Source organism: Eubalaena glacialis, chromosome 3, assembly GCF_028564815.1.
Source record: "Eubalaena glacialis isolate mEubGla1 chromosome 3, mEubGla1.1.hap2.+ XY, whole genome shotgun sequence".
Taxonomy (NCBI): domain Eukaryota; kingdom Metazoa; phylum Chordata; class Mammalia; order Artiodactyla; family Balaenidae; genus Eubalaena; species Eubalaena glacialis.
In genome coordinates, this window is record NC_083718.1 from 144,443,002 (window position 1) to 144,461,735 (window position 18,734).

Below are 18,734 nucleotides of genomic sequence, written 5' to 3' on the forward strand. Positions count from 1 at the left end.
TTACTGTGAAAGATATCATGCATGCAGAGAGTGCACATACATGCACATTTTATAATTTAATAAAGTGCATATTTACAATAGTCAAGACATGGAAGCAACCTAAATGTTCATTGACAGATGAATGGATAAAGAAAATGTGATACACACACACACACACACATATATATATATATATACACACACAATGGAATACTACTCAGCCATAAAAAAGAATTAAATAATGCCATTTGCAGCAACATGGATGGACCTAGAGATTATCATACTAAGTGAAATAAGTCAGACAGAGGAAGACAAATATCATATGGTATCATATGTGGAATCTAAAATATGATACAAATGAACTTACAAAACAGAAACAGACTCACAGACATAGAAAACAACTTTATGGTTACCAAAGGGGCAGGGGGGAAATAAGGAGTTTGGGATTAGCAGACACAAACTACTATATATAAAATAAACAACAAGGTCCTACTGTATAGCACAGGGAACTATATTACTTATCTTGTAATAACCTGTAATGGAAAAGAATATGAAAAAGAATATCTATATCTATCTATCTATCTATCTGTCTGATCTATCTATCTATCTATCTAATCTATCTATCTATCTATCCATCCATGCATCCACACACATACACACACACACACATTGTGTGTATGTAAAAAAATTTTTTCTGAACCATTTGAGAGTAAGTTGTAGATATAATGCCCATTTACTCCTAAATACTTAAGTATGCATTTCATAAAAAGAAGGATATTATTTTATATGACCCTAGTACAATGATCATATCAAGAAATAAACATGGACACAATTCTATTATTTAATCTATAGGCCTTATTCAAATTTCATCAGTTGTCCACAAAACGTCTTTTACAGGAAAAGGAAAAACAGTTTCTCTAGTCTAGGACCCAATTCAGGATCATACACTGCCTTTAGATGTCATGTTTCTTTTGTCTCCTTAACATCCATTTTAACCAGAAAGGTTTCTCCTGGGAAGCCCCAATTGCATGCACCCTGCAAGCTGGGCATTTTCACTGCCAAAAGTACCATAAATTTCACCTTCTAACCATCTTTCAAATATATCCACTTCTCTCCATCTCCCCCGCCATAATCTGAGACAAGCTACTGTGATATCATCTCTCACCCGATCTCCAATCTCCTTCTATCTGGTTTCCTAGCATCCACTCTGGTCTCTCTCCAATCTGTTCTCCAAACTTTAGTTATTTTGATCCTTTGTAAATCTACTTATGTTACCCACTGTGATTAAAACCTTTCAGTTTCTCTTAAGATAAAAGACCAACATCTTTCATAAGGCTTATAAACCCAGCATGTCCTGACCCTTTTTGCTTCTCCAGCCTTAACTTGTGTCACGCCTCCCTCCTGTCCCACACCCAATCTGCCAATTTCCCTCCCATTATCCTGCTGTACTCTTCCTGGACCACTTTCCTCTTATCCACCGCCACATATAACCCTCCTCGCTCCCTACTAGACTCTGCTTAGTTGCCTAATCAAAGTATCTCAGCTCAAACATCCCTGGCTTACAGAAGCCGACCACCCAAACTTTATCAGTCACTTGGCTTTACGTCCCCACGGTTGTTCCTCCGCTTCACAGCACTTACATATCATACATACAGAACAGTGTATAAAACAGATGTGCACAATTCAAAGACTGATAATAAAGACTCATCCATCCTTCACCAGTAAATGCCACTTCTCCAAAGCCCCTCTGGGAAGGCACTTTTGTTTTGTTTTTTTTTAACCTCAACAACCAGCACCCCACCCACTGCCATGTAAGTAACCAGTGTCCTGATATTCATGGCAAAAAAACTATTTCCTTGTTTGTCTTTCTAGGTTCAGCACCTATACATACATTCCTAAAATGTATTGACTCTCTTGTTTCTTTGAATTTTATATGAATAAAATAATTCTATTTTCTTTCATGCTCTGTTTCTTTCACTTAAAATTGTTTGACTCCTCTACATTGTTTTATGTAGCTGTAGTTCCTTCAATTTAAGTATGTATACCACTGTAAGAATATAATACAATTAAGTATATTCATTCTATTATTGGTAGAAATTTGGGGTGATTCAAATTTGGAGTTATTATGAAAAATAATGCTATGAATACTCTTGTTCTTGTCTCTGGGTACACACTGGTACAAGGGTACAATAGTTTCTCCAGGTTTTTACTTAGGAATGGAATTGGTAGAGTGCAGGGTATGTGCATATTCAGACAACGCTTCACTGTTTTCCAAAGTGATTATAGCAATTTGTACTCCCACCAGCAGGGTATGAATGTAAAGCATCTATCAATGTCTGTAATTACCTATTTTTGTGATTGTTTGCTTAGAATCCATCTTCTGCACTAGACTGTAAGGTCTGTGTCCACTTTTGCTCACCATTTTCACTGCAGTGCCTGGCACACAGTAGAAGCTCAAGAACAACTGGCTGAATAAAAGAAGGCACCCTGGATAAGAAAGTTTAAGTATTTTGGATGTGAATATAGGTCTATCTGACTTCAAAACCCATGTCTTTTCTATCGCTCTCACATCTTCCTTATCTCAAAACGGTGATGATCATTTGTATCCTAATTAGTTTCCAATGCAATGGTAGCAATCAAATGCGATTACAGATGTCAACCCGATTGGCACAGAGTACCTATTAAGTGTCCACCAACGTTCCACTACTATGCACCTGGACACAAAGGTCCACAGATGGGGTATATGAAAGGCAACTGTCAATGGCAAATGCTTTATGAACGTATGTGGATTAAGATTACTGTGTACAGGAAGACGGGAGTTTCAGATATCACTACAGGGAAAACCACGGAGAGCAATTAATGCTTTCAAGTCTAAACTGCACCTGTGTCCCAAATTATTCACCAGCACAAACAAAAGAAGCATGCTCCAAGCCCTGATCAGAACAAACATTTGAAAACGCTTTTACCCAGATGGCATCATTTTTCATCTGTGCCCGGGCTCAAGGAAGGCCTGGGCAGAGAGGTGGATTACACACTGCACTTCAGCTTGGCACTTGTGTGTTCAAAAGTAAACTCTGACTTCCTATTTACACTGAAAGATCTTAGACCCCTGTGGTTTCCTGTTGCATCCTGGTGTGTCTGTGCTTTGGTTTCTGAGTCTGTCTGCACAGAGCTGCAAATGGGGTCCCCCATGGTTTCACTTCATCCTGCTTTTCATAAGAAAATAAGAATTCTACAATCTCTAATTTTTGGCAGATTCTATGAGGTACTCTCTCCAAGTCCTGACTTCTCAATCTGTCTAGACCTAAGCCTACCAAGAGAGGCTTTCTTTGAAAGGATGGAGACTCAAGGAATCTCCAAGCGTGACTCAAAACAGCAGGGACTGACTGACCATCCAACTTAATGTACTACATTTTATACTACTTTTACATTCATTTACTCCGTAATTCACTGAAGTAAATTTAGAGTACCTTCTATGTACAAGGCGCTCCGTTAGGCACTGAGGAAACAGTGACGGAAAGATATAACTGCTACTCGGAAGGAGCTTAAAGCCATTTTTCTGAAAGTTCCTGATTAGAATCACTGGGGCACTTGTTAAAATGACAGATTCATAAATACTCCTTCCCAGCAAGACTCAATGAATCACTCCCCCGTGGGAGTGGCACCTGAAGAACTGCATTTGTAAGGAGTTTCCAGGGACATTTTATGCATAGTAATTGAGAACCACTGGCTGGCAGTTCAATGGAGAATTTACAGTCACAATGGGGACTAGGAACGCAGAATCAAGAGCCCTTCCTGTGAGGAACCAGACTTTCCCCAACTGCAGGATCCTTCAATTTGAGTAAACAAAGATGAACCAACTAAGCACGTGGCAGAAGAGGCTTGGGGTTTGCTCACATATGTATCTGAGTCTTGGCCCTAACCCTTACTAGCTGTGGGACTTTGGACAAATCACTCAGTTTCTTTGAGCCTCATTTAAAAAAAGGAAACACCTGCTCTGTCTGCCTCACTTAGTAATTCCGAGCATTACACTCCAAAAGGCATTTTACAAACTCTAAAGCACCAAGAAAGAGTTAGTCATTTTATGATCACAAAAACTTTACTAAACAAGAAAATTAAGCCAACTCATAAGGTTTCTCTTAAGCAGTCAGAACTAGCCCATCTCTTAACCATCCCAAACTTTGCTCATGGGGCTCACTTTCTCTTAAACATTGTAGCTGTGTATTATGTGCTTCCTTCCAAGTTCCAGCAGCTTTTTCCAGAAGCAGAACTCGAAACCGGACCCAGTTCTGGGTAGGATAGTGGGATATACTTCGGTACCATGTTAACGTTTTCAAGGAGTGAATATAAAAGACAGGAGACCAGCCAGACCTGGCTTCCCCTGCCGTGTCCTAGCTCTGTAATCTTTCTGACCTCAATTCTATCATCTCTTAGATGGAGAAATATACCCTATTGGGTCATTTTAGGCTACCGCCCTCTAATGACATTTGACTTTTGTTAAATCTGAATATATTTGTATTACTCTTTATTCTGACCTAAAACATGGCTACTACACCTTTCTCTTTCATAAATTAATCTCACATATTTATTGTGAGGATTAGATATTCTATATACAGACTGCCTAGCAGAGAAACTAGCACATGGTAATTATTTAATAAATCCTAGCTATTGTTTCCTAAGTATAAACATGTTCCTTGTTCATCCCTAAAATACTGTCCCCAGCAAATTCCTCTTCTTTACATACCACACATAAACTTGAGTAGCCTTCTTTTGGTGAATATTTCTTTTTCTTTTTTAGATCCAAATTTTTTATCCTTGAAATTGTGATGGTGTTTACTATCTAACCTCACAGGGGATACAAATTATTTGCTATCTGTTAGCACACCTCTTTGGGTGAACTTGATAACATACGATGTGTTGAGTGCCTACTATGTGCCATGGTCAAAGAGCATGAAGTAGGCTTTTCCCTGACTGCTCAATAAGCTCAGCCTTGTGGGGAAGACAGGGAGTGGTAAGTGCTGCCCAAGAGCTGGGCTTAAAGAACTCTGAGGGCCTCTGAGGAGGTACAACTCACCAGACATGCTGGAGAAAGGAACAAGGGTTGCATGGAAGTACCACCTGACCTTTGGGGAACTTTGGGGAAGACACATACTGAGGATACTGTAGTGACTAAGAACACTAAGAACACAGATTCTAGGGTCCCTGGGCTTTGGTTCAACCTCAGTTCTACCTCCTCCTTGCCTTGTGACCTCCCCAAGCCTCAGTTTCCTTATCTGAACATTTGGGATCATAATACAATGAGGACCATCCCAGAGTTTACTGGGAGTATCAAATAACATAGTAAGTGCTCAATAAATGTGAATTATAATAATGATGATGATTCTGGTGGTAATGATACTCACCAGGTAGAAGGGAGATGTGGCCACTCCAGGCAGAGAGAAAAATATGTCTTAAGGCCAAGTGAGAAAGCACAGGCTCTTTTCAAGAAGTCTATACTTCAATTCAAAGCATTCCAAATACCAAAGTTTTTTGATGATTCATTGGATGGCAAAATGAATAAATACCTTGCTCTTTAGAACCTATTTAACCTACTTGGTCTGAATATTCGCAAGTTTTACTACAGAAATACAAATGTGATTGATTATGGGTGCTACCCCAGATCTCACTGGCATTGTTATGTAATATACTGTAGACGTACAGTATTAACTTTCTAAAATCTGGATATTCTCTATTCTCAAACTTTGGCCCCATGGAATTCATATAAGGATATGAGATGTACCTGCTAGAATACAGGATGAAAAGTGAGGGATAGCAGGGGATGAGGCCAGGGGTGGGCAGGGCTCAGATCACGCGAGATCTCCTACGTGGAGCGAGAATTCAGGAGACTCACTGAGAGATTTTAATCAGGAGAGTGAAGCCATCAGACTTAGTATTCAAGACCATCTTCACTATGAGTCTGTCAAAGTAGGTCCACGCAAATTAGGGTCTTGCACATCACAGAAGAATGAGTACATATATTAATATAACTGGCCATCCTCTCTGTGGGCTCCCTCTTTTTTTTTCGTGGGTCATCTCCCTAATTCCAGAGAACCCTAGCCCTGTCTTTGAAGATCATAGCTAATCTCTCAGCTGAGAGTTACATAGAAACCTGAGGAACTTGCAGTGGAGTTTAACGTGAAGGCGGATGGCAGGTACATAAGTCAGGGTGGCCTGTGACTTGTCTACGTCAAGCAGCTCCTGGGCGGCTGATCAATCATTCAAAAGCATCCTCCAGTTAAACATCCCCCCAACCAACAGAATCAAGGCTCAGTCTCTGCCTGGCTCCACACAAGGCTAAAACCAATGGCTGGAGGCCCAAACACAAATTTGGCAATTGGATGATACGAATACTTTTCAATCAGTTTTATGATTTTGCTTATGGCCTGCTTCAAGGTATAATTCAGTGAAAAAAATCAATACTCAGGTGGACGGAATTTTGTGACTGAATGGACCAACGCTGCTGTGTCAAGTGGGAAGGGTCAGTTCATCAAGAAAGAACCTGAAGCCTTCCTGAAGACCAGAGAGCTGACATGCTGGATGTCCCTTCATTCACCACACAGCCTGTCAACCCATCAAAAAAAGAAAAAAGAAAAAAGAAAAAAAAAAAGGACACCAAAATGGTATGGCACGATTTATTCTTCAACAAACCTTGATGGTTGCCCAGTATATTTCTGTCTGTCCTTCTGCCCATCTATCAATCCAATATTTACTAGACCCATACCATCTGTCAGGTGCTACCCTAAGTGCAAGCAAGTGGAAGTTTACTGCTTTGTGGTATCCTTCTGTTACCTCTGTAAGTAATAAAGATCCCGTGCTGGTATCATTCCACAGTGTAACCTAAAATCTGGGCACTGAGAATTTCTCTTTCTCAAACATCACTATACTCAGTTCTCTAGAGGTTTGAAAAATACATGGCAGGGGTGAATTTTATGGTATGTGAATTATCTTTCAGTAAAAAAAGTTTAAAACAATGCATCACAGCACTGCAGTAACTTTCACCTCCTTGGGATTTAAGACTTCCATTCTTTTTCAACTGAATATATCTCAAATCTATAACATGGCCAAAATGTCCACTCAGTTTTCACACTGAACCTTTTTATTTCTATCAGCAGTAGGGAGCCACTGACTGTTCATTAGAAAGAGACTTTCAACCTCAATCCTTCAGCACTGATTGCTCAAAAAATTTCTCATGGGTTCTTCTGGGATCTTTGGTCTCTTAGATTTTATTTCTCCTGGTGTTCTAACACTGGTTAAGTGGAAGAACAGAATATTACGCCAAACTTCTGATGGCTCTGGGGGACAAAAAAATATGAAAATTTAATTAAGGTGAAAAAAGAGGCCCTTGGTGGAGCGCACAAGGAGAGTGGGAGATGGGGATGAAAAAATAAGGGGGAAACAACAAGGCGAAAATCCTGAAACCCCTGGACTAAATGTATGCATTGGGCTGGCCAAAAAGTTCGTTCGGTTAGTGACTACGTAGTTTAATAAACTAGATGTGCTGATGTGTGCTGAGGCCCGTGGCACAGTAGCCGGCACTTAGCGAGGGCTCTGCCCTGGCTGTCTCAGCCTCCTCTTCATCCTCACTCATTCGCTGGAAGAGCACAAATACTTCCATCACTGCTAGGTCGTCCTCAGCAGCCACAGTATCACAGTCACCCATACAGCAGATGAGTGGTAAATAGAAAAAGGGGAAAAAAAATAATCAATGTGGTTTTCATTTCACGCTCTTCCAAACGAATACAAAACATCTCTGTGATTTGGGAAGTTAGCCACATGTCTTCAAATTGCCTAATTCAGTACTTGACCACAAAGCAGCACAGAAACAGGGAAGATGACAAATAAAAAGTCTCATAAATACTCTCTGCCCAGGGGATGATGGTGACAAGTGATGCTATTTATTTTTATTGTTATCGTTAGACTGGGGGCCCCTTGAAAGGCAGAGATTTGAAAGACTGGGAAGGAGGGAAAATGAGAACACTGTGGTCAAGTTGCATCCAGCCCTCACTTTGCAGTTCTCACCAGCCTTTGGAAAAGATCTACCTTGTAATCACTTCACCCCATTTCTGCAAAACACCCGTGTGCATGACTAACCCATGCTATGGCCCCAGTCTCATCGTTCTGCGAAGAATTGAGAATGTGAGCTCTGGAATCAAACAGCCTGAGTTAGAAACTATCTCTAGGACTTACTAGCTATATGACTTGGGTGAGTATTTTGCCTCTCTGAGACCCAGTTTCAGTCCCTGTAAAATGGGAGGATAATGCTGATAACTGCATAAGGTTATTATGAGGGTTAGATACAATAATAGATGCACATTTCTTAGCCCATGATAATCATGAAGTAAATATTAGCTGCTATTGTTATTGCTGCTAATTTTGTTTTTTCCCTCTGCTTCTACCATTCTTCCAGGCAAGCTGTCTGCCGTCTTTTGTGGAAAGCTGAGCTCAGGCCAGCTGACAGACTCTCATCAGAGGCTTTTGTTTCTGACCTTATGAAAGGCCTTGTGTTACACCTGGCTTTGCTGCATTCCTGGTGGGCTTCCAGAAACATGGGACCAGACAGTCCTGCCCAGCTTTTATGGGAGTGGAACGGCTGGATCACACAGTAGGTATGAGAGTTTCTTTGTAAGAAACTGCTCAACTATTTTCCAAAGGGGCTGTGCCATTTCACGTTCCCAGCAAAAGCGTGTGAGAGTTCCAGTTCCCCATCCTTGCCGGACTTCAGCCACTCTGAAAAGCGTGTAGTGGGTCTCACTGGGGTTTGCATTTGCCTTTGCATTTCCCTTGTGAGGAATGATGCACAGCATCCTTTGTTGCTCTAGCTCGGGCCTGGGTGAAACACAGAGCTGCTACAGTCATCACCCAAAGAATGCAGCTCCAACAACGTGGCATGGTCTGAGGGTGGCTTTTCTCTGGTTAGAGCCCAAGACTCTAGGGCTCCTGACCCTCTTTTCCCAACAGAACAGAGATCAGGCTGCAGATCCACTCTGAGCCAAAGTGCATCCTGAAGAGCTGCTGGGAATGGATCCTGTTCTCCCCCCAAGGGCACAGGGGGCTGATAGATGGGAATGGAGAGTTCCGGAAGACTGCGTGGTGGAGGAAAGAAGAGAGGGCAAGTGTGGCTGGTTTGTATCTCCCAGGCCCCACTGAGGTAAAGCTGTTCAGTGAGACTCTCACTTCCCAGAGAAGCCGAGTGAACTCGCAGGTGTCCCCGGTAAGGTGGGGTGGGAAACAAGACTGACAGCACCTCAGACACGGGGGGCTTCTCCCAGTTAGTTGGTCCCCACTCAGCAGAGACAGATGCTGAAAGACAGCCCCACTGGACTGGGAAGGAGTGAAAGAAGACTTAGGAAAATCCAAGCGCTTGCACACTTGTCAGCGAGGGGCGTGGGTGGGGAGCAATCCAGACTTACGGTTGCTAAGCATCTATTATGCCCCAGCTCTCAACTGGACAGCATGGGTCAAGGGGGGTAATGGAGACATGGACCCACTAACGTGGACCCACTAGGCAAGTCAGCTTCATCTGAGGTACAAACTGCTACCTTTAAAACACAAATAACCATACCTATTGGTCCGTGCTAGGGATCAAAAGAGCAGAACAGTAAAATATGTCAGAGTAGCTAGAGAATTAACTTGGGTTAGAAGGAAAGAAGTGACGACTAGTATTTTTATTGAGCACCTACTATGTACTATTTTTAAAATGAGGACCAAACAGTTTTTAGAGATATATTTAAATCAGCGCCTGGAATATAGTAAGCACTGTATAAGTGATTGCAGACACTACTATTATTGTTGTTATTTTTTCTGGGTTTTTTTTTTTTTTTTAAAGCTTTATTGGGACTTCCCTGGTGGCGCAGTGGTTAAGATCTCGTGCTCCCAATGCAGAGGGCCTGGGTTTGACCCCTGTTCAGGGAACTAGATCCCATATGCGTGCTGCAACTCAGAGTTCGCATGCGAGCCCCAGCTAAGGAGCCCATGTGCTGCAACTAAGACCTGGTGCAACCAAATAAATAAATTGATTAATTAATAATAAAAAAAGCTTTACTGAGCTATAATTAGCATTCAATAAGCTGCGCATTTTTAAAACATTTGCTTTGATAAGTTTTGACATAGCGGACACCCACCAGTGAAGACATTACTATAATCAAGGTAAGTATATCCATTACCCCCAGAAGTTTCCTTGTGCCCATTTGTAATCCTACCCTGCCCACTGCCCCATTGCAGGCCACCACTCATTCTGCTTTCTGTCATTATATATTAGTTTGCATTTCCTAGAATTTTTAATAAATGGAATTACATAGTTTGTACTCTTTCTGTCTGGCTTCTCCCACTCAGCATAATTATTTTGAGATTAATCCATGTTGTATCTTATATTAATAGCTCATTCCCTTTTACTGCTTAGTAGTATTCCATTCTAATGATGGACCAACACTTTATCTATTCACTGTTGATAGACATTTGGGCTGTTTCCAGTTTGGGGCTATAACAAAACTGCTCTGCGTTTCTGTACAGACATATGGTTTTATGAGTGGAACAGCTGGATCACACGGTAGGTGTACATTGACTTTGTAAGAAACTGATCAACTATTTTCCACAGTGGTTGTACCATTTCACATTCCCACCAGCAGCACATAAGTTCCACTTTCCCACATCTTCACCACCATGTCAGCCATTCTAACAAGCATGTAGTGGATCTCACTGTGGTTTGAATTGGCATTTCTCTAGTGACTAATGATGTTGAGTATCTTCTCAGGTGTTTGTCATTCAAACCTTTTCTTTGGTGAGATGTATGCACCAACATCTGCCCATATTCCAATCGAGTCTGCTCTCCCTCTCCTCTAGGCATTTGGGAGAAGCTGTGTACCTGAAAGGGAAGAGCAAGGACTCTAGGGTCAGTCCCCTAGAGGGCTCAGACGAGCGTCCCCCCTTCCTGTGTGTCACACTGTGTGACCCACTTAACTGCTCTTTGCCTCCATTTCCTCACTTGTGAAATGGGGAGAGTAATGGTTTCCAGTTCACAGGATTGCTGAACTGATGACATGACATAAAGGATTTAGCACAGTGCCTGGTACACTGTAGGTGCTCAATAGATGGTAGCAGCTAACGTCTCCTTATAATGACTGAGGCTGGACCAGGGATGCTGAACATCCTCTGTCCAGCACACTGTAGAACTGTCCTGCGTCCAATGCCAGGAGAAACACTACGCTGAGCTTCCTGAATGCACAAGCTGTCTTACTGCTCATGGAACCACATCAAACCTCTCCTTGCCAATCGATGCCTACCATACAGTCTGTTTTCCATACATGTAGTTGCAGGGCCCAGGGTGAGCCTCAGTATGGAGAGACTGACTCCTGAGAACACTGATCCTAGAGGCTGACAACAGCGAGTCCTGGCGAATCATGCACAGTAGCTCAGCTCTTTCACTGGGAGGTGTAACAGTGGTCCTATCTGTGCCTTATGGACTCCCTTCCCTCTCCACCTCTCTCAGTGACCTCTGCCAATGCCACTTGCTAAAGAGTCCAAGACAGAGAAACCTGCCCACACTCTTCTTAGCTGTGACATTCTCCCTTCCTGTGGCGCTCTCCCAATGGGCCTGCAATACCCACATCCCACCCAGGAGCAAACTGGTATTGCTGTGGGTGATGTGGACACAGAAGAGAAAGAGGAGAAGGGTGAGGCCAGGGTCTAGTGCCTGAAACTGGGCAGGAATAGCATCCCACTGTGGGGGGGAAACTACAGTCCTACAAATAGCACATCCTACAGGAAAGCTTCCCTGTCTACTGGAAGCTTGAGTCGTCCCCTTCTCCATATTCAGCCCTAAACTTACCATCGGAATTACCACTCTGAACTGTAGTCATCTCCTTCTTGTCTGTCTTTCTCGATGAAGGCAGGCATGACACGCTATCTTATTTATCTTAATACCCTTAGTATTTAGCCGTGCAAATACAAGAAAATGTTTTGGTAATGAGTGAATGATTTAATGAATAATTTTTTTAAATGAACTTTTAATTTTACAACAGTTTTAGATTACAGAAGAGTTGGGAAGGTAGTACAGAGTTCCATAGACCCTACACCTAGTTCTGTCTATCATTAATATCTTACATTAAGTTCATATGTCACAATTAAAGAAAGATAATGATACCATTAACTAAACACCTTACTTGATTCAGATTTCCTTAGTTTTCACCTAACAGCTTTCTTCTGTTCCAGGATCCCATCCAGGATGCTACATTACATATCTCTTTAGGCGCCTCTTGGCTGTAATAATTTCTCAGACTTTCCTTGTTTTTTGATGACCTTGACAGTTTCAAAGAGTGCTAGTCAGGTATTTTGTAGAATGTCCCTCAAATGGAATTTGTCTGATGTTTTTCTTATGATTAATTAGACTGTGGTTATGGGTTTTTGCGAGGAAGATGACAGAGATAAAGCGCCATTCTCTTCACACCATGTCAGCAGTACATACTATCAACATGACTTATCACTGTTGGTGTTGACCTTGATAACCTGGCTGAAGTTAGTGTGTCAGATTTCTCCACTATAAAATTATTCTTTTTCTCCCTTTTTGTACTGTCCTCTTTGAAAGGAAGTCACCATGTGCAGCTCATGCTTAAGGAATAGGAAGTTATTGTTTGTGGATTTTTTTGATGATAGCCATTTTGACTGGTGTGAGGTGATATCTCATTGTAGTTTTGATTTGCATTTCTCTAATAATCAGCGATGTTGAGCATCTTTTCATGTGCCTCTTGGCCAGCTGTATGTCTTCTTTGGAGAAATGTCTATTTAGGTCTTCTGCCGATTTTTTGATTGGTGTGTTTTGATGATATTAAGCTGCATGAGCTGTTTGTAAATTTCGGAGACTAATCCCTTGTCGATCATGTCATTTGCAAATATTTTCTCCCATTCTGTGGGTTGTCTTTTCATTTTGTTTATGGTTTCCTTTGCTGTGAAGGAACAGGAAGTTATGCTCCACTTCCTTAAGGGGGGAATATCTATATAAATTCTCCTGCACGATAGATTAGTCTCTTCTGTCCATTTATTTGTATCAGTATGGGCTCATAATATTTATGTTATACTTTGGGTTATACTCCAACACACTTTATTATTCTGCTCAAATTGTTACAGTTTTGGCCACTGGAGGCTCCCTTGGTTGGCTCCTGATAATCCATTCAGTTTGTGGGGTTGGGGGGAGGCGGGGTTTGTTGTTATTTTGTTTTGTTTTGAGCACTATCTTACTTTCTGGTGCTACAAGATACTATAGGCTCATCTTGTCTATTTCCAGCCCTGGTCCTGGGATCAACCATTTCTCCAAGAAGCCCTGATCCTTTTATTGGAGAATGGTATTAGAAACCAAGATCTGGGCACCAGGAGTGCTTGTAGCAACTATCTGCTAGGGTGTCCTTGTTTCAAGGCCCCCTCCGCTGTCACAGCTAGGAAATACATGTATGTTTACTAACCTGTATACCTGCACGTCTGTAAATATTTCTATATGTATCCATCTGTAATCTACATTAAGCTCAACCTGAGTTCATCCTGATGTCTTTAATTCAAATCCATTGTCACATGGATCATTCTAGCTTCAATGAATCATTTTTAACAATAATACCATATTTGGTATATGGTGCTAGGTACAGTGCCAAACTGCTTACAAAGATTACCTCATTTAATCCTCAAAACAACGTTCTGGGTAAATACTACTGCCCACATATAATAGATGAAGACACTGAGGTACTGAAAGATAAAGTATCTTACCTAAACTCACACAGTAAGTGGTGAAGCCAGCGTTAGAGCCTATTTTAGAAATTCCACACCCACTGCATGATAGAGAACCACCATGCCTACAGTCATCTAAGACTTTGAGAAAACTTCAGTTCTGAGTGATTTAAGATGCAGATGTAATTCCCAGCTCTTACCAACTATCGTTCTGCTCAAACCTTACCTCTTCAGTCTTCCCCACCCCCTCCCCATGGTCCCTTCTCCATCTGTCATGCTGACTAAAGACAAGTTGCCAAGTTACAACCTGACTTGACAGCTTGAGAAAAGGGGTGCTGGAGCGATGGCAGGGATCAGCTCCATCTGACCCTGTGACTTTTCAACCTCTGGCTCACCCCTGCTGTGTATGATCTTGGGTTTTGGTGAGTTGGTAGTAATTAACTCTGAACAAGCAGCTCTGCTTTCATGCAGTTAAAAAAAGAACAGTATTTTTTTTTCCTTGTTAATTAAATCATCTACAAGGAAGATAAATGTGCAGCCCACACTCGTATCTTCTAAAATATCAAAGGCCTGATTAGTAAAGCTTATGTTCAACCTCAGGCTTTTTCTCCAGATTCCTAGAAGTAACAGGGATGTGAAGGAAGGCAACTCCTAAGTACCAATACTTGTTACAGTCCTTCATTCATTCATTCTGGGTGAGCTAGAAAGAAGCAACCAGGATCAAACACAAAATATTCCTGGGAATTTTGACCCGATCAACCTACAGAATTAGAAACATCAGCAGTGAGCAGACAGGAAGAAAGAGAATCCTTCAGACCAAGTTGGAAGTCACTTTTTTGAAAAGCCCACAGACCCCTCTGGTCCCTGTGTTCTGTTCGGTGAATTTTTCCTGACAGTTGGTGGTTTTATTTGCCAGAACCACAACAAAGAGGGTCCTTGAGTTTCCCTGGGAGCGTTTCCTCAGACCTGCACCTCTCCTAGACCTCACAGAGGTGTCACTGCTATTGGCTTGCTGGGTGTCCAGCACCTGAGCCAGATCAAAGGCATTTTCCGACGCCAGCATGACCACAGTCTTGCCCTCACCACATAACATTAAAGCTGATGATTAATCCCCTTGGCCCAGAGGGTCCCTTCCCACTCCCAAGTACAAAGCGGGGTGGGAGTGGGGACTTTATTTCCAGCACAACACGACCATAATAAACTGGCATTTTATGGCCTTCATTCATTGCAACCAACTGCAGCTGCCCATCAAACTCGTTAAAGCCCAACAGCTGCTTCATGTGAGCCTTTTATATCACTAGGAAAGTGTAATAAGAATCCCCACAATTTCTGAGTGTCTACTATGTACTACGGATGTATGTACATAATTCATGTTACCCAGAAGCCCTGTAAGACTGGCATCCTCACGCTCAGTGTGACGGATGAAGAATCTGAGGCTCAGGGAACTTAAGTAGCACACCTTAGGACACAGGGCCAAAAAGCACATAAGCAGATGTCCAAACCTACACCCGTCTGACTCTGAAGCCCACGCTCTCTCCACTCCTGTACGGACACATCATAATCACGCACAACTCAGTAAGGCACTGAGGGGGATGCACGTGGGACTCAGACAGAGCTGGACCTGAGTTTTCAGCTCCAGCTGAATAGCTTGGTGACCTTGGGAAAATTACTGGCTTTTTCTAGGCCTTAGTTGCTTAATTTGTAAAATGGATGCTGTACAACAAGTGAGCATCATTTTCATTAAGAGACCAGGAAACTGAGACATGGGGATGTCATAGACTCACATTCATATGGATTTGCTTTTGCTCATAAATCCCAACTGAGTGGGGTAAAAATGCCTGAAATTTAGGCTTTACAGGAGAAACCAGATCAGATGTGTCCCTGTGAAAATGGGAGATGATTTAAAAAGGTTTAAAACAGTGTTCAGTGAAGACAAGCTAGCAAGCGTAGACTCATGTTGGGGGAGATAAGGTCTGACTGCCCTGGTGGGCACCTCCTGCTCAAGGCAGCCTTAGGCCTCCGTAGATCTCTCCCTTCAGTGACAGCCAAGCCTTACAATAGGGCTGCTGAGGGCAAGAAAGAGGCCAGGGCTTTCAAACTTAAAGAAGTTCCATTTAAGAGTTCATCCACAGAAACAAACAGAAGGAAATTTTTTTTGGAGGGGGTGCAAGAAGTCCAGCACTACTGTCCCTTTAGGAAGTTGTCCCTAATCCTGGACCCTCCCCAGGCAGCCACTGTGTCCTTTCTGCCCAGCAACACCAGTGCAAGTGATGGAGAGCTAACCCTGGCAATGTCACCTCGATCCATCCTCACAATACTACGAGACATGTACTACAACTCTCCACATCTCACAGATGAGGAATCTGGGGCCCAGAGGGGTTAAGTGCCTTGCTTGAGGGCCCATCCTTAGGAAGTGGAGGAACTGGGACTGGAAACCAGTCGGGCGGCCCCATCATCTTTATGAAACGTGTGAGAACCCCTGCCACCATGCCTAGCACATACTAGATGCTCAGTATCTCGAGTTCAGTCTGAATCTATACTGTGAGGCCTTGTACCGTAATACCTGTCATCATCTATCTCACCAATGGGAGGCCCTATGTCATCCCTACGTCCCCAGGATTTAGCACAGCCCCGGACACAAGAGCAGAGGATCACTGGATAAGTAAAGGTATCAATATTTACTCAACCAAAATATTTCATGGTACAAAAGGCTCATTGGTCCCCACGGTAACTAAACACAGTTTCTCATGGCACATAAGTCCCTCCATCGTCGTAGAGATTCTGCCCTGGGCTGTATCCCAGATCCCACTCTAATCCTTACGCATGTCCCCGCTACTCTCCCATTTGCCTTCCTCCTCCTCCCCCACCCTCCCCTCTATTTTACTCATCTGGGAGAAATCCAAGGAGTCGTCCATCGTCCATCTTAGTTTAACAGAGTAACGACTTTTAAATAAAAATATGGTAGAAATGGGTACTTATCGAAATGGAATGCTTTCAGACTCATGCATTTAAAGAAGATATAAATTTTAGGGCAGGCACTAAATTTTAACTGCAATCTTGGAGAAAGCCTTTCCACTAATTCATGAAGAAAAATTAACAAAGTGAAAATTGCTTATCAGTGTTCTTTTGAAGTCATGATATGCAGCCTAATTCTATACATCATCAGACTGCTCCCAGGGAGATGGATTTATATTGATTGAGAGAGAGCTCAGCGGCCAAGGAAAATAGACACCCCTGTGCAGAGAAGACTCAGCTACCCATTAGGGACAGATCGTCTGGGAGCGAGGCTTGGCCATCTCTGGATCCGATTTCACCCCTTCCGCCTCGGCTCTCTAGCCAGGGTGATGTCAAAGGCAGACTCAACCCTTTTCCCACTTTTTAAGAATTTGGCCCCTGGAAAAAGATCTGGCAAATCTAAGCAAGGCTATTGGAAGGAGGGCTGAGCTTTCGACTAGACACAGCACGGGGGGCGGGGGGGGGGCGGGGGGGGCGGGCAGGAAGGGAAGGAACTGAGGTGGGGAGGGGCCAGCAGCTCATATCTCCTCCCGGGCCGGGCTGTCCTCCCTGGAGTGTGGTAGCCCTGCCCTCGCTCGCTTGCTGGGCAGACTCACCCCCATGTGACAAGAAGATGTTCCACAGATGAGAGCCAGCCGTGACGTCACCGGCTGTCCCTCACAGGCGAGGCCATGCCCCCTCACATCTGCTCCAATCACTCCTGTGAGAAACCAAAACAAAACAAAATCCTCTTAAAAAAAAATTAGAAGAAAAGAAAACTAAAACAAACATAAAATACTCTTTTTTTATACCAAACAACATTGAGAAAGCATTCCATGTGTAGGCCAGTCTCAAACAGAAACCAAAAGAGCGTAACTGGCCTGCCAGGGGAACAGGGAAACATGTTCTGTTTTTGCTTTACTCTCATCAGTGTACAGCCTTGAACATTGGAATAATAATAGTAACTGTAATTAGAATAATAAAAGCAACAGCCATCAGTGATTTTTGCTCTTGAACTACCAGGCACCATGCTGAATGTTTATATGTATAGTCTCATTTTATATTAAGCCTGTCAAGTTGATATTATTAACCCCACACATCAGTGGAGGAAGGAAGGCCCACCTATGGATGGAGTGACCCATCCAAGGTCACACTGCTAGTAAGCAGCAGGGCTGAAGGGAATCTGGTTTAACACATCACATTTCAATCTCAACGAAGGCAAAAGAATCGTTTGATGACTGGATCTTCTCGGCATCTCTGGCTCACCATTCTTAGTACTACTCATCCCAGAACTCTTGGTATAAAGGATAGAGTGACTGACAGTGAGTTTCTGTTGAAAGAATGCCAGGTGGCAGAGAGTTTCCCATAAATGGTATAAGCTCAGGCTGCTTCTCCACACAGATTGTGTTCCTTGATATTTGCTGGGCAAGTGAAGTTATAAATGCGAGGGGAGAGTTAGAGAGACCATTTAGAGCCTTGAGTCGTCTGTCATTTACTCAAATATCCAACGAGCACTTTGTACACATAAAACGATATACTGGGTGTGATGTGGGAGCCGAAAACATGCAAACATTCCCAGCTAGGACACAGGCAGGAGGTGGAAAGCATCAGGGCAGAGCACAGAGGCCGGAGGCGGGAGAGAACAGCTCCCTCCGGCTCCATGGGCTTCGGGCTGTGCCTCCCCGCTCTCCATCTCTAATCCTCAGTGCTCCTTCCCACCTCCAGAACTTTGCATTCGCTCTGCCTTATGCCTGAAATGCCATTCCCCAGCCTCTTTGCCAGGTGAACTCCAATTCCTTCCTAACTCAAATGTTACTTCCTCGGAAGGCTTCCCTGTTCCTCCAGGAAAGATGCAGCTCCCAGTCCCCCTTGGGCTTCGCTAGCATACAAGACACTGGTAACTTACAGAACTACTGCAGCCCGTCTGCCTCTCCTTTGATCATAAAAGCTGCAGGAAGCTGGCACTGTCTCGCCCACGTGCTTAGTCCCCCAGCACCGACCACAGTGGCCAGCAG

At 43.0% G+C, this 18,734-nt stretch overlaps 1 protein-coding gene across 8 annotated transcripts in view; it reads right to left on the minus strand.

Annotated features, from left to right (window-relative positions):
- FGGY (FGGY carbohydrate kinase domain containing) overlaps positions 1–18,734 on the minus strand; it is a 412,972-nt gene that overhangs the window by 159,201 nt on the left and 235,037 nt on the right. For 7 of the 8 annotated variants that reach the window (XM_061186510.1, XM_061186511.1, XM_061186512.1 and 4 more), the window contains one exon: positions 17,337–17,440. In XM_061186510.1, the coding sequence (XP_061042493.1) occupies positions 17,337–17,440 (104 nt within the window). Of the gene's footprint in view, positions 1–17,336; positions 17,441–18,625; positions 18,724–18,734 lie in introns of those variants that run through there. The other variant, XM_061186517.1, reaches the window with a different exon arrangement.